Raw genomic sequence first — 15,027 nt, forward strand, 5'->3', positions numbered from 1 at the left:
TGTCATTTTATTAAGTAGTTAGATAATTATTTTAATAACTATGTGGATGGTTATTTTTTGATGGTCGGTGAAAGAAACTGCTAACGCCGGAGAAATGAGAAGATTAATGAGGGTGGGGTAGCAGACGGTTTGGGAGCGGATGGTGCTTGGATAAATTTTTTGAAATAATTGTTTGTTTTTTTTTTATATATTAAATCAAATTTAAAATCTATTGTACACGTTGTCAAGATTATTCATGGTCTCTTTAACAGAATTTGTAATTATTTATATAGAAATTTGAGATAAATACTTTTATTAAAAGTGGTGTATACATTGTCAAAATTACTCATTATCTCCTTAATCCCTCTAGTATTTCTCGTTCTGAAATATTAATCAGTATTAATATTTTTGTGATATATATATATATATGAAAGAGGATCCATGGTATGGCAGTATGGCGTTGCGTGGTGCGTGTTGCTATAAATAGTTGAAGCTGCTGCTGCAATTAACGTCACATGAAACCTTACACCTTCATTCTCTCTTCTCTCTCTTCGCTCAAATTAATTAAAAGTTAAAACTACTCGCAAAGCTTGCCTTGCTTCTTCCACCGTTTCAATTTCGTCATTCCGCAGCCATGAATGTTATGATGCCTTCACTGGCTGCTACGACGCCGCAAGGTCACAAAATTCAGCCCCCTTTTCCTTTTCTTAATTTCTTCCGTACACATACACACTGCAAATTAAATTAAATTGAACACTCTTTCTGTACTTGTAGAATTGAACGTAATTAAGTAAACGAATTAATTGACGTTAATGTGATTGTATGCATGGACGAAGTGGTTAATTACTGAATGTGGTTATGATGATTATGAATGAAGATAATAGAGGTGGTGGTAGAGATGAACGGTGCGTTCAGAGAAGCTATTGGATTGAGCATTCTGCAGATTTGTCGGTGGAGTCAATGATGCTCGATTCAAACGCCTCTGATCTCGACAAGGAAGAAAGACCCGAAGTAACTGCTTCTCTTCCTTCATTCCCTACCTTCATTTCTCTCTATTCGTTTTCCTTAATTATCTTTAATCTCAATTTTTATATAAATATAAGCATGCTGTTGAATAATATAACTTTTACATTGTCAATATGCAACATTTAAACTTAAATAAAAACAGGAAACATTGGGGCAAATAATGAATAAATATACAAGAGTACAGAGTGATGCGTTTTAACTTTTAAGTAAACACACAAAAATATGTTATATGTGTTCTTATGCTTGTATATTTTGGGATGTAAACTTATGCCTTTATTATTTCTATCTATAACCAATTATACGGATTATTAATTTTCAACAGCTGTACACTTTCTTCTTATGTTTATATTGCTGGAAACATATTACGTACTATCATTCACAATTTTGTAGCTTTTATCTTTGATTGTTAACTGGCCTGGTCCCCAACACTTTGTTAAGTATTTTCATTTTGTTCATTTTTATGGCCAACACTCGTATAAAAACAAATTTTTTTTAACTGCTTTATTTGGCCGCGATTAAAAAACGTAGGTTAATAATAAAAATATAAATTATAAATAAAATTGAAGATCTACGAGAAAAAATAATTATATTAATTATTCTAACTAATAATAATTCAAACGATACTAAATTTCTTAAATTAATATAAAATAATTTTTTTAAAATTTTAATTTCACAATAAACTTTATTCAAAAAATAAAAAATAAATAAGAATTATTAGACTACAAATAAAACAATCAACAATAAAAATTAGTAAATTAAAATATAAATCTTTAAAAATTAAAGAAAAAGATTATTAAAAAAATTATAAAAATGATAAATAAAAACTAAACTCGTAAAAAATTATTAAATTCACAAAATAAGAAAAAGCATCAAAACAATAATGAACTGAAAGCAGAAAAATAATATTATAAAATTTATAAAAGATAATAAAAATAAAACAATCCTCTAATAAAATATTTGTTGAAAATTTAAATTCTAAACAAATTAAAAAATTAGCATCAAAGTTGAATTAACAATATCAAGAATATAACAAATTAACAACACTTTTTAATAAAAATGATACTTTTCATTTATATTTGGTGTCAAAAAATTTAATACATGACAATCTATTCAATAAACAAGATCAATTGTCTTTATTTAAAAATATTTTAAACGTTTTTATCTAAATCTCTACCAAATTTTATAATGATTTTTGCTTTATATGTCAATTTATATATATAATGGATTTTTTTTTTGTGTACGACGTGAATCGCTACACTTACTTATCTGTAAAAGTCATATTAATTTTCAACATATTACTTACTAGGGTTTAGCTAATATATTTATATTATTATTAGTAAAAAAGTAAAAAATTTAAAACTTTTATCTTCATAGATACGCAATAAATATTTAAAAAGTTAAACTTTGTGTCTTTTTTAATAAAAATTTTTATAATTGATAATTTAAGAACACATGCTAATTAAATCCTATTTACATATCATTCACAGTTTTATATATGACAAGGAAAACCATAAGCATTTAGTTATTTACTCACATTGAAGCCATATTATAATATTTACCTTATATCCATCTTCTTTCTATGAAAGAAAATTAAAAATGCATATCTTGGCTACGCCTAATAGCTTGTTCTATATACATGTATGATAATAACATTTTTGTGTATTACATGTGAATTTAGTATGTTCTGTCATTTATATGACATTGCAGTATTAAACTTTGGTAACACAAATTGAATAATATATAGTGAAATAAAACAGTATAGCACTGATATATTAATATTACTAATCATTGAGACGCTGAATTAGCTTTTTAATATTATTGTCTGGTTCATGGTACAGTTGAGGTTGCTATGGCATGAGACATGTATACTGAACAAACAAAAGGACCCAGTAGAAAGTGCTTAAAAAAACAACTAAATGTTTGCACTCTTCCTCCTTTTAGGATTCATTATTTTAGGCTAACAAGCTGTATCTATCAATTTTTCTGTGCCAAATAATATAAAATTTTAATTTGTGATGATGAAAAATAATTAAAAAAAAAGTGCTGGTTGAAAGTTATTTTAATTTATTTTTCAATAAATATACTGTGTAAAAGCATTGAAAACTTCAAAACTTTAAATTTTCAATAAAATATTTTCTTATTTAACACTTTAATAGTTTAATAAGTGCCCTGAGACTAGAAGACATGTCATTTATTGAGAGAACAAATAGTTATTATCATCTATTTTGCTGGTAATTATAATTTGAGCTATAGTTCCTTCTTTTATTTTTTCTTGACTTGATTATTCGGCAGCTTTCATTTTAGATAATTGAAACAGCATAGGATGAGACTGAGTCTTGCAAACTTCCTTGTGTACCATTTTTCTGTCATAGTGATTTATCCTTTGACCATCTTTTCTTTATTTTTCAGTTGTTATGTAACTCATCTATTTTTTAATTCACATTACTTAGGTACTGTCTCTATTACCAGCATATGAAGGAAAATCAGTTTTAGAGCTGGGAGCAGGTATTGGAAGATTTACAGGTGAATTGGCCAAGAAAGCTGGCCAGCTGCTTGCAGTGGACTTCATTGAGAGTGCAATCAAGAAGGTAACTATTGTCTCTTACCACACTGTACATTTATGGCTGATACAAGTAAAACTTTTGGTTCATGAATATTTTTCTTTCATCTTGCTAAATAATATTTCTGCAGAATGAAAGCATTAATGGACACCAGAAGAATGTCAAGTTCATGTGTGCTGATGTCACATCCCCAAACTTGCATATTTCTGAAGGATCAATTGATTTGATATTCTCAAATTGGTTGCTTATGTATCTTTCAGATAAAGAGGTGAGCTATTGAATTTCACTTGTAGATTGTCATAAATTTTGTTCTACTGCTGTTTTGTGAAAGAAAGCTATTGAATCATTGACACAGAAAGCTATTGAATCATTGTCACACTTTTTTCTTATCTGTGTTGTATTATGGCTTGGTTAAGGCTTTTATTTTCCCCTGGCTCATCTCAGGTTGAGAATCTAGCTGAAAGGATGATCAAATGGTTAAAGGTTGGTGGATATATATTCTTCAGGGAATCTTGTTTCCATCAATCTGGAGATTCCAAGAGAAAATACAACCCAACTCACTACAGGGAACCCAGATTTTACACGAAGGTTTGTTCTGAAAGTAACTATTACTTCCCTTGAACCATTTACTTGAATAAATATGAAGTTGACATTGATTTTGAAATCAAATGGAAAGTCTTGGCTTGTATTTTAGAGAATGGACCTTCATATTAAATAAAAGTACCTTTGTGCAGCATAATTGATATTATTCAAAATGTTCAATTGCATAATTAGTGTCATATAAAAGGTCTCCCTCCCGTTTTTCATGCAGGTATATAAAGAGTGCCATATGAATGATGAAACAGGGGATTCCTATGAGCTTTCCCTTGTTGGCTGTAAATGCATTGGAGCTTATGTCAGAAATAAGAAGAATCAAAACCAGGCAACAGAGCTGCCTTTCTATTTATCTAATTTTAGCTTGATCAGTTAGCTGAAACTACATGACTTATTTATTTTTTATGTTTTTAATTAATACGTGACAACTCCTTTTATGCAGATTTGCTGGATATGGAAAAAAGTCAGGTCACAAGATGATAAAGGGTTCCAGAGGTTCTTAGACAGTGTGGAGTACAGTCATAAGGATATCTTAAGATATGAGCAAGTTTATGGCCAAGGTTTTGTGAGCACAGGAGGACTTGGTATGTCTTGAATCTTGATATTGTTGGGTATACGAAGATGGTTTCAAGACACGATTAGATCGCTTTCTTTACAGAGATATTTGTCTCCACACTTTGTTGTTATAGGGTTGATGACAATACTCTCCCACGATACAATAAAACCAATGAATTTCTTAATTAACAATAATAAAATTTCTTAACTCTCTTGAACAAGAAAATTAAAAGCACACTTTTTAATATTACAAATTTATAAATATATTTACCTTTCTCTCCTCATATCTTGTAATCCTATAAAGTTTTTTTTTCATTCCCTTTAGTTGACATGGAAGACTAAAAGGTTTGATGTTTGCTTGCCAAGTAAAATCAATTCATTACAAAGATGGATGGAAGCTGAAATATATAACATCACATTAAAATGATTAATTCCCTGACTAAGGAGATAGCAAATCCTACATTTCCCGACCTCTTATTCTTAATTCAGTGCTCTCTAGCTTTTTGTCATCATATTTTGCTCTTGGATTGGTTAATATATACTATCTCTGTTTTAGAATAACAGTAAATAATGAACAAAGTGATACAGTAACGGATAATGTGTATATTGATTTTCTAATGCATGACTTTATGCAAATTGACTGTTATTTTAAATCAGAAAGATTATCATACTTAGGACACTGTTTCTTTCAGAAGAATGTCAAAGTCTATTGTGCTAATTTGTCACCTATTTATTTTAGGAATCAGGTTGATCATAGCTTTCTGATATTTCTAATATATGGTTGCTTATTGCTTGAGCAGAAACAACAAAGGAAATTGTTTCAAAGTTGGGACTGAAACCGGGTCAGAAAGTATTGGATGTCGGTTGTGGTACCGGAGGAGGTGACATTTACATGGCTGAAAATTTTGATGTTGATGTTGTTGGGATTGATCTCTCCATAAATATGATTTCTCTTGCCATTGAACGTGTCATTGGACTCAAATGCACGGTTGAATTTGAATGTGCCGATTGCACCAGAAAAACATATCCCAAGAATACATTTGATGTAATCTACACTCGTGATGCCATGTTACACATCAAAGTAAGGAACCATCTTTGGTGTTTTAATAAGAACTTGTATTATGTGTAAATATATCATATGGGATACCATGTAAACAAAACACTCCATCTACTATTAATTAGGATGTGACGAATCTAAGTGGGATTGACATCTCATTCAATGGTGCATGAAGTATAAGTCAGCATGATGTCCCATAACAAAATATATAGACATATCGTTCTTCAATTAGAAAACAATCTATGTAATTCAAAGGATCAGGGAGGTATCACTAAATGCTAAAATTTAGGGATGACAAAAAATATATATATTTAGCTCATTCAGTGCTCATGGTTGAGATTTTGATGAGTATATTTTAGAACAGTGAGATCAAACTTAAGTTTTATCAAATAAATTGTAGTTCTAGATTTTAGTTTGATCGATATTTTTTTTTTTTTTGAGTCTGCTTGAAATATTCTTTCCTTTCATTTCTGAAGCTTATCCTCAGCTATTTTCTGTGGTTTAATGCAGGATAAACCGACACTGTTTGAATCATTTTATAAGTGGTTGAAGCATGGAGGTACACTTCTAATTACTGATTATTGCAAACGAGCTGGAAGCATATCATTAGAATGTGAAGCCTACATTAAAAAAGGAGGATATTATATCCATGACATGGAAGCATATTATCAGGTATGGTAGCATACTGTAAGATATTAGTGACAACATAATTTATTCTTGCCTACATTTATTTTAAGACATGTCCCTTGTTTCCTACACAGATGCTTAAGAATGCTGGATTCGATGATGTAATTGCTGAGGACCAAACAGAATTGGTTTGTCAAATACTACAATTTACTTTCTTTGACATTTAATCAAATTGTTCTTCTGAAGATACAATAAAATTGGTACTTGTGTGATTTCAGTTCATGAAAACACTACAACAGGAGCTAAATGCCCTTGAGAACAAGAAGCATTATTTCATTGATGAATTCTCTGAGGTGAGTTCCTTGGGGTGTATCTATTAGTTGAGATCATGAAAAGGAAGAGAAGACAAGGAGGGGACTAGGAGAGTGAAATTGACTCGATTTTATTCATCAAGCCATTCCTTTTCTCCCTTCCCTTCCAAGATCCTAACTCTCAGAGGAACATTTATAAAGTTATATATTTCGAATAAGACTTAGGTGCTGCTTATTTAAATATAATTGTTTCTAATTTCGAAACATTGATGACTGGAATCACTAATTGCAGGAAGACTACAATGAGATTGTTGAGAGATGGAGGGCCAAGCAGATTAGAGGTGCAGCTGGGGAGCAGAAATGGGGCTTGTTCATTGCCAAGAAAAATTGATACTTATTTATCATGATATGTCATGTTATAGCCATTTTTAGTTCAATGTGATTAGAGATTTCCCTATGATATATTTTGGATATTATTCTGTTGTTATTTGTATATTTAGATGGACAAAATCTTTGTGGGTTTAGCACCAGGAGAAAAGCTTTTTATGCCCCCTCTTCTGCTTGAATGTGATGTTCACTTCATTTTATGAGTTCTAATTCTATGCTAAAATCAATTTCAATATCCTGTTTTCAATTGTTTCGGCTTTAATGAAATTGGCCACCTTCAAAAGTAGATGTGAATCAGAGATGGTAGAATACAGTAGAAACTATAATCAGTTCTATGCTAAGAATGGTTCTTGTTTGATTCACATTTTGTTTATTATAAAAGTAGAAAACGTGCTTCTCACTCAGTGCACTTCAATGTGAAGCAAAAATATTATTTGTATGAGACATATGTTTGACATCCCTCAAAAGGTAAAACAAACAAGCTTGAATGATTTGGTTTTGGATTCTTCCTGGGGTTTTAGAATTAACAGAGGAGCTTTAGAAATTGCAACTGAACCAAACTTGTTAAACAGTATAGAGAAAGTGTGATCCCAGAAAGAAAGAGCTAAGGTTATTTTTCTATACTAGCTGTTAAATATCTATAAGGCTAGCCATTATTCATATTTTCCTTCATTCAAATATAAGCCAACTATAGTTTTTATGCTGGATGCTTAAACAATTAAGCACTGGTTTCATCCGAGAAGTGTTGGAAGAAGCAAATTTCATTATGTGCCTCAACAAATTAGCTGATCATTCCAATAAGTAAAGAACAAAATGAATTGATCAATATTCAATACTACACTTTTCCTTTGCACATATCTAACAATTCAATCTCAAAGACATGCATGAGGGTCAGCTTCCTACGGCAATGCTATTACAACTAAGAAATGACAGAGAACAGCATACCAACATAACTAACGCACTTCGGGACCCTCAGTCAGCTTGTTTCTTCATCTTCTTTTATGCTTGAAATCTTCGGGACCAGCTAGACGAGTAGAAGACGAATTCATCTCCTCTAGAAGCTCTTTTGCCAACTCAACCTTTCCTGATTTGTTTAAATTATTGATTAGCGATCGATAGATGTATATTGAAGGGAGGATCCCCTTCAGTTTCATCTCCCTGAAGCATTTCAAAGATTCCTCAGCATTTCCTGATCTGCCGAAACTCTCAATTAATGCAGTATATGTAAGCAAATCCGGTTCGATGCCATTCTCACTCATTTCCTTAAAATACACAATACACATGTCTGTTCTTCCAGCCTTCCGCAATCCATTCAATACAGTATTATAAGAAACAATATCCGGGACAAAACCAGCTTCCTTCATGGTTGCAAACACATCAAGCATTTCATCCACACGACCTGTACGGCCCAATATATCTAGAACAATATTATATGTGACCAAGTCAAGACTATAGTTACGACTCTTAAGATAATCAAATATCACCAAGGCCTTATCCTTCTGTCCACTTTTGGCAAGGGCGAAAATGATCTTGTTTACAAATGACGTACTCGAACAAGTTATTTCTGATACTTCTTCAATGAATCTGAGTAGCTCGATACAACCATTGGCTTTTGTGAAAGCCTGGGCAAAACTAAGACATGAAGCTGCACTTGGGGATTTAATGGACAGCAATAATTTCTTGAAGGCTTGACACGAAAGGTCTATGTCATTCTTCTGACTTGCCTCTGCTAAGAAGACAATATACACATTAGGGGGAACAGAAATGTTCCTGTCTTGTAAAGCTTGTAGCATTTGACTCACAGCAGAAAGATTTCCAATCTTGCACATCTTATCAATATATGCAGCATAACCTTTGACACTTGATGCTGCCGCATTTTCAATTGTGGCATGAAATTCCTTCAAGACTTTCTCTGCTGCTATCTCTTTGTCAGGAGATGCCGCTGTTGAAAAAAACTAAAAATTGCCAATGAATTAAGTTTTGCTGATTAAAATCAGACAGATTCAAAAGAGATTGACTGAGAATTGAGACCAGAAATGATATATAACTACATTGGGAAGAGAGTCATCACTAATTAGACTAATTAATTGTATGGTTTTCATGAAAAGATTGTTAAACTAATGGTAGTCCAAGACAATAATAACATGTGAAAACTATTTGTATCCAGCTGCGTTTATCCACTAAGCCAAGACACAAAGACACAAAATTATTACATGGAGACAGACATTGTGTTCTGAAATACTGATTTAGTGTATTTTATATCTTTCTTGACAAAAAAGACACAAATACTAATAAGAAACACAACTTATTTTTTTGTTTTTTCTTTTATTTTTCTTATTAATTTTTTGTAATTACATTTTTTATTATTATATTTTTCTTCCTGAAGCTTTTGTGTGAAAAAACTGAGAGTAAATTGGACTTTTTATATTTAGTTTATATCAAACAAAATACAAAAATACTAATTTTTGTCTTTTTAATGCCTTGTCTTGTTCTCTTTTCAAAACCAATCACAACCCAAATAACACTTTAAATTAGCTGAACAAACATTAGCAGCACTATTCCAAAACTACAAATGCTATACTTGACATTAGGTTAATCTCATTGGATCAAATCCTTTATTTCATTTTACTTTTAATGTCCCAATCATCACAGTATATGTGTACTCTTGCAGTGCAGAATATGTAAAAAACAAGACTTTCCAATAATTCAGAGAGCAGTGATTACTTCTTCAAAATGAAATTATGAACTTGAATACAAAAATGAAAACAATTAGGAACGGGGAGAAGGTACCAACCAAAGGGTAAGAGGAGAGTGGAAGGTGGAAGGTGAGGGCGGAGTGAAAACGAGACACAGAGAGAACAAGTTGTTGCTGCTGCAGCTGCTGTAGAGAATAACAAAGGAACCTCGAAGTTGTTATATTTGAAGCAATCGATAACATCATCAATGAGCAAAGATTCAAACATGTAGAGTGCAGATTTTGGTACAAGTATGAGAACAACCATTTGGGGGTTCCCACACTATGTGCTCTGCTACGATACCAAGGTTTTTGCCTTCTCCCTTCTCCCTTCTCCCTTCTCACTTCACATTCCCATACCCTCGCACTCAAAATTAATATGTTTTATCTTTATCAAGGTTCTGAGAACCGGACCAGTCATCGAACCGTTCTAGTCACTGGTTCACTGGTTTAACCGGTCCAACCGTGGTTCAACCGAAAAAAACCATTTTAAAATAAAATAATAAATAAATTATAAATATACATCCTAAAGTATAATTATAGCTTTTGGTGAAGATTTTCCTACTAATCTAGTACGGTCAACAAGCAACAAACTTATAAGATGTAAAACTGATTTCACTCCAAAATGGCTTCTTCTTCTAAACTAACATCAAGTACCAAACTAACATCAAGTGAAATGGCTTCTGCTTCGCGTTTGTCCAATCCAAAATTCCAAATATATCTCTCAATTGATTTAGTGCAGCAATCTGAAATAAGTTGTAAACATATTAATGAGTGTTTACACAGATCAAGTTTCCATCTCAAACCAATAACAACTTTTAGAGTAATGAATATCATGCTTTTTAGCACAAAGTTATGTGGCTTTGCTTGACTAAATGCTGATTCATGAAAACAAGAGACTAAACAGAGCCAAGAATCAAGAACAATCAGCATCCAGCAACAAACATTATATAACAAGCATAAAGTAACCACACTAAACCTGAAATCAATAAAGATAAACAAAAATAAAAAATTTTCAATAATGATTTGATTTCTAATTTTTGCCACAGCAAGAAAATTTCAACAAAAATTTTTGAAACTGAAAACAGCAGCAGCACAAAATCAATGAGCAGAAGCACAAAACCAGTAAAACACTATCAGAGCCATCGAGCAATTATAAACAGCCACAGCACAACGAAAAATCAAAAAATATGAACCAGTAAAAACAGCCCAAGCCACAGAAATTATAAACAGCCGCAGCACAATGAAAAATAAAAAAATATGAACCAGTAAAAACAGCCTAAGCCACAGAAATCAATGAAAAAAAAATCACAGAAATTAAAAACAGCCACAGCCACAGAACATGAGCAAATATGAACAAAAAAATTAGGAGCCATCAGCAACTGGTGAACCAGTAAAACACTATCTATCAGAGCCATCGAGCAATTAGAAAACACTAAAACAGAGTAAAAGAGTAAGTATTAGGTGTTCTGGTTGATACAAATGATATTACAGAGTAAGTTTATTTTAATACACATGATTTAACAGAGTAACAGAGCAATCAGAAGTTCAAAACAATTAGATACAAATTTGCAAATTTGTAAAATTTCACCCATCAGCAACCAGCAAATTCAAGAGTACAAGACAGATCCATCAACAACAGGAAATTACAATTTACAAAACATTCAGAACCAAACTTCAAACCAAGACCAAAGAAGAAGAATTGAAGAAAAATGGAACAAAAATTGAAGAATACCGAAGAAGACCGAAGAACAACAATTTCGGAACTTCAAACCAAGAAGACCGAGCCCTCAGTGAAGATGAAGACGAGAAGCCACTAACCTGGGTTCCGTGCCGAGAAGCCAGCAAAGATGAAGAGGACGTGCCGAGCAACTGGGTTCTGGACACGGGGAAGAGGAAGAAGCGGCGGCGCTGAGGACCTGGGGACGGCGGCGGCGCTGACGACCTGGGACCGGCGGCGGCGAAGAAGGGATAGGGTTCCCTTTGCTTCAGAGTTCAGAGTTCTCCAGTCCAGGGTGAGTGAGTGACGAATGAATTGGGGGAACAAGTGGGGTTGGTTCGCACTTCAAGGATCTGTTATTATTTTTTTTTTTACAAATAAAAAACGGCGTCGTTTTATTCGAACCGGTCGATTACTGATCCGATTCAACCGATCGATTCTCAATCAATCCGACGATTTTTGAACGGTTTTTTTTTCAACGGTTTTGAATAATGGATCGAACCGTTTATATTAGCAGTTAAATTGATTTGACCAATCAGTTCGACCCAATTTTCAGAATCATGATTTTTTTTTATTAAATCCTTACTTATTTAAAATAAGAGTAAGGTGACAAATTACTTCTAAAGGATTTATATTTTAGATAAAATAATTTTTAAAAAATAAAATATTAATAAAATTTTTAGAATAAAATAATAAATATATTATTTTTAAATTAATTTTTGTGATTAGAGTAAAAAATTTTAATTTAAACTAATTTATTTATATTTATTATCATAGAAGATTTTTTTAATTTTTTTCAAAAATTAAGTTGTCAAAAATATAAATTTTTAAGAATTTATTTGTTTACTTAAGTTAGTGAATAATTTTAGTTATTCTTATAAATTTATACATTACTCATTAGTTTTTTTTTTGCTAGATGATACATTGATACATCATTTAATTGGGATAACTTTTATTTACTTATGGAGATAAACTTGTCAAAAGGTCATTTTCATTGTTCAAGTATAATAAATCACCAAATCAAATTCAATTCTATAATAAGTTGATTTGTCTAAATATTGTAATTTTTTTTAAAATGAATAGAAAATATTTTTCAAAACAAATAAAAAAATTTATTTTTTAAATTAGATTTATTTTTTGAGATAGGACCAAAATCGAATGGGTCAAATCCAATATCAATAATATTATACTAAATAGAGTAATTTACGTTAATAAAATAAATAAATATTAAAATTATTCAAATATTCTAAATAAAAATAATTACATGACTATCTTAAACAAATCTAAATAAACCGAATCAGACACATTCGATTTATAGTTTATACAAATACACATAAATCAAAGTAACTCAATTTAATTTATTTGTAAATTACCCTATTATATATTTTAGCTTTGTAAATATTCTATTAATTAATGAAATATTTAAATTTTAATATAAATTAAATACTATATAAAAATATAATTAAACTTAGGATATTTTATATATGTTCCTAAGAGACTTGTTAAAGATAATATTAATAAAATTTTGATAGAAAATATAAATTATTTTTTATAATTTTTATACATTCAATATCTTAGAAAATTTTAAAAATGTCTTATAGTCATAAAATAATTTAATTATTTCATTTACCAATATATTGAATTTATAACTTATTTATCAATTTATATCGCATGACATATCTCGTTTACATTATAAACGAGATATATTCGACATCAATTTATTTACAATATAAATAAGATAAGTCTAATCCTCACTTCTATAAGGAAGCCGGTTAAAGTGTGAGGAATATCACTTTCATTCTTTCTTACGCTTTCTTTCTCTCTCTTTTGGACATTTTTCTTGTTATTCTTAAAGTACTTGAACATTATGACGTACGTAGATGTATGAGATGATGACATGAACTACTTGAACGCGAGCATATTACTAGAACGATCGACTTTTAAATAAATAAGCATATAGTTATAGTTAGGGTATTGTTATAAATTTAGTATTGTTATATATGACTATAATAAATGTTGTTTTAGTAACATAAAATAGATTAGTTATCAGATTAGTTTTTATTAGGTAGTAAAATATATTGTTAGTATCTTCTGAATATTAGTTGCAATGTTATTAAATAAAATTTTTAAATATTTGATTTAGAAATTAATTTTCCTAGATAGATTTATTAATTAATTTAATTTAATTTTAAAGAATAATAAATTATGAAATGTGAAATAAATTTTATTACATTTTTATTCTCTATTTTGAATTTTATATTTTTTAAATTTTAATTTTTAATATGCTAGATATTTTGTTTTGCTTAATATTTGTTGTAATGTTCTTAAATAGATTTTTTAAATGTTTGATTTACAAATTTAATTTTGAATAGTTATTATGGATTTAGTTAATTTAATTTTAAATACAACTAAATTATGAAATATGAAATAATTATTTATTATAATTTTTATCTCTTTATTTTGAATTTTATATTTTTTAATTTTGATTTCAAATATGTCATGTATTAAATAGATTTTTTATTGAAATATTTTATATTGAGGTAAATACTAAATTGGTACTTAAAAGATTTTGGCGATTACAAAATAGTACCTAACTTTTATTATTAACAAAATAGCTCCTAAAAAAATTTTAAAATTTGACAAAATCACCCAACTGTAAAATGATGATGTCACAATGAACGAAAAATGCTAATGTGGTTGTGACTTGTGAGAAGAGAGTTCCGATGATGACAAAGAGCTCCAACAACGTTTCTGACAACCTCCTTCTTCTTCTTCTTCGTGTTCGCTGCTTCTTCTTTTTCAACACACCGATGCATTCCCTTCCGCCATGGCAGCTGAAGAAGAAGACCGCCATGGCACACTGCTGCACTTCGCCGCATTCTTCGTGTGCGCTGCTTCTTCTTCTTCAACACGTTTCTGCATCCCCTTCCACCATGGCAGTACCTCGCCACGTTCTCGAGTTCGCCGCTTCTTCTTCTTCAACATGCCGTTGTGTCCTTCCGCATCCCTTTCCGCCATGGCAAAGAAGAAAATGTTTCCTCTGCCATGGCAGCACCTCGCCGCTGTGTCCCTTTCCGCCATGGCAAAGAAGAAGAAAAAGAAGCGTCCCCTCCGCCATGGCAAAGAACACCGAAAACCGTCATCGGAACTCTCTGCCATCATCGGAGCTCTTTTCTGATGGTCACATCAGTATTTTTCGTTCATTGTGATGTCATCCTTTTACAGTTGGGTGATTTTGTCAAATTTTAAAATCTTTCAAGGGTTATTTTGTTAATAACAAAAGTCAGGTACCATGTTGTTAGCACCAGAATCTTTCGAGTACCGATTTGGTATTTACCTCTTTTATATTTTAACAGAGGCATAACTTACTACTCTCTAGGTGAGTTAGCCACATTGTCGCACCATTGGACGACATTCTCCCTTACTTGAGGGAGGCTGGGTTTGGTGACACGGTGCAGCTCAGGAACTTTGTGTTC

The 15,027-nt window shown here is 31.1% G+C and overlaps 2 protein-coding genes across 4 annotated transcripts; one reads left to right on the forward strand and one right to left on the reverse strand.

Annotated features, from left to right (window-relative positions):
• Positions 1-338: 338 nt before the first annotated feature.
• LOC112802332 (phosphoethanolamine N-methyltransferase) lies at positions 339-7,330 on the forward strand. Of its 3 annotated transcripts, none has more exons than XM_025845494.3 (12): positions 339-656; positions 857-990; positions 3,456-3,593; positions 3,697-3,834; positions 4,011-4,154; positions 4,378-4,488; positions 4,603-4,744; positions 5,516-5,796; positions 6,283-6,444; positions 6,534-6,587; positions 6,678-6,752; positions 7,003-7,330. In XM_025845494.3, the coding sequence occupies exons 1-12, from the start codon at positions 614-616 to the stop codon at positions 7,099-7,101; spliced, it is 1,521 nt and encodes a 506-aa protein (XP_025701279.1). In that variant the 5' UTR covers positions 339-613; the 3' UTR covers positions 7,102-7,330. The 3 variants fall into 3 exon arrangements, with proteins under 3 accessions (XP_025701279.1, XP_029154323.1, XP_029154324.1); XM_029298490.2 differs by having other exon boundaries at positions 490-656; positions 754-990; XM_029298491.2 differs by lacking the exons at positions 339-656; positions 857-990 and adding an exon at positions 3,265-3,376.
• A 510-nt stretch (positions 7,331-7,840) lies between these two features.
• On the reverse strand, positions 7,841-14,710 carry LOC112803890 (uncharacterized). Its single transcript, XM_072196073.1, has 5 exons — positions 14,358-14,710; positions 11,653-11,894; positions 10,498-10,577; positions 9,892-9,978; positions 7,841-9,052 (listed from the first exon to the last, which is right to left on the reverse strand). The coding sequence occupies exons 1-5, from the start codon at positions 14,708-14,710 to the stop codon at positions 8,087-8,089; spliced, it is 1,728 nt and encodes a 575-aa protein (XP_072052174.1). The 3' UTR covers positions 7,841-8,086.
• Between the last annotated feature and the right edge of the window lie 317 nt (positions 14,711-15,027).

Source organism: Arachis hypogaea, chromosome 5 (genome assembly GCF_003086295.3).
Source record: "Arachis hypogaea cultivar Tifrunner chromosome 5, arahy.Tifrunner.gnm2.J5K5, whole genome shotgun sequence".
NCBI lineage: Eukaryota > Viridiplantae > Streptophyta > Magnoliopsida > Fabales > Fabaceae > Arachis > Arachis hypogaea.

What these genes read in the sequence shown, in the direction of transcription:
- LOC112802332 (XM_025845494.3), top strand. Translation starts at nt 614, where the DNA reads ATGAATGTTATGATGCCTTCACTGGCTGCTACGACGCCGCAAG. An exon ending in TTGAGAGTGCAATCAAGAAG is followed by an intron (nt 3,594 to 3,696) that starts GTAACTATTGTC and finishes ATATTTCTGCAG; the next exon opens with AATGAAAGCATTAATGGACA. An exon ending in AACCCAGATTTTACACGAAG is followed by an intron (nt 4,155 to 4,377) that starts GTTTGTTCTGAA and finishes TTTTTCATGCAG; the next exon opens with GTATATAAAGAGTGCCATAT.
- LOC112803890 (XM_072196073.1), bottom strand. Translation starts at nt 14,710, where the DNA reads ATGGCAGAGAGTTCCGATGACGGTTTTCGGTGTTCTTTGCCATGGCGG. An exon ending in CAGAAGCCATTTCACTTGAT is followed by an intron (nt 9,979 to 10,497) that starts GTTAGTTTGGTA and finishes TATTCTCTACAG; the next exon opens with CAGCTGCAGCAGCAACAACT. An exon ending in CACTCTCCTCTTACCCTTTG is followed by an intron (nt 9,053 to 9,891) that starts GTTGGTACCTTC and finishes GGCAATTTTTAG; the next exon opens with TTTTTTTCAACAGCGGCATC.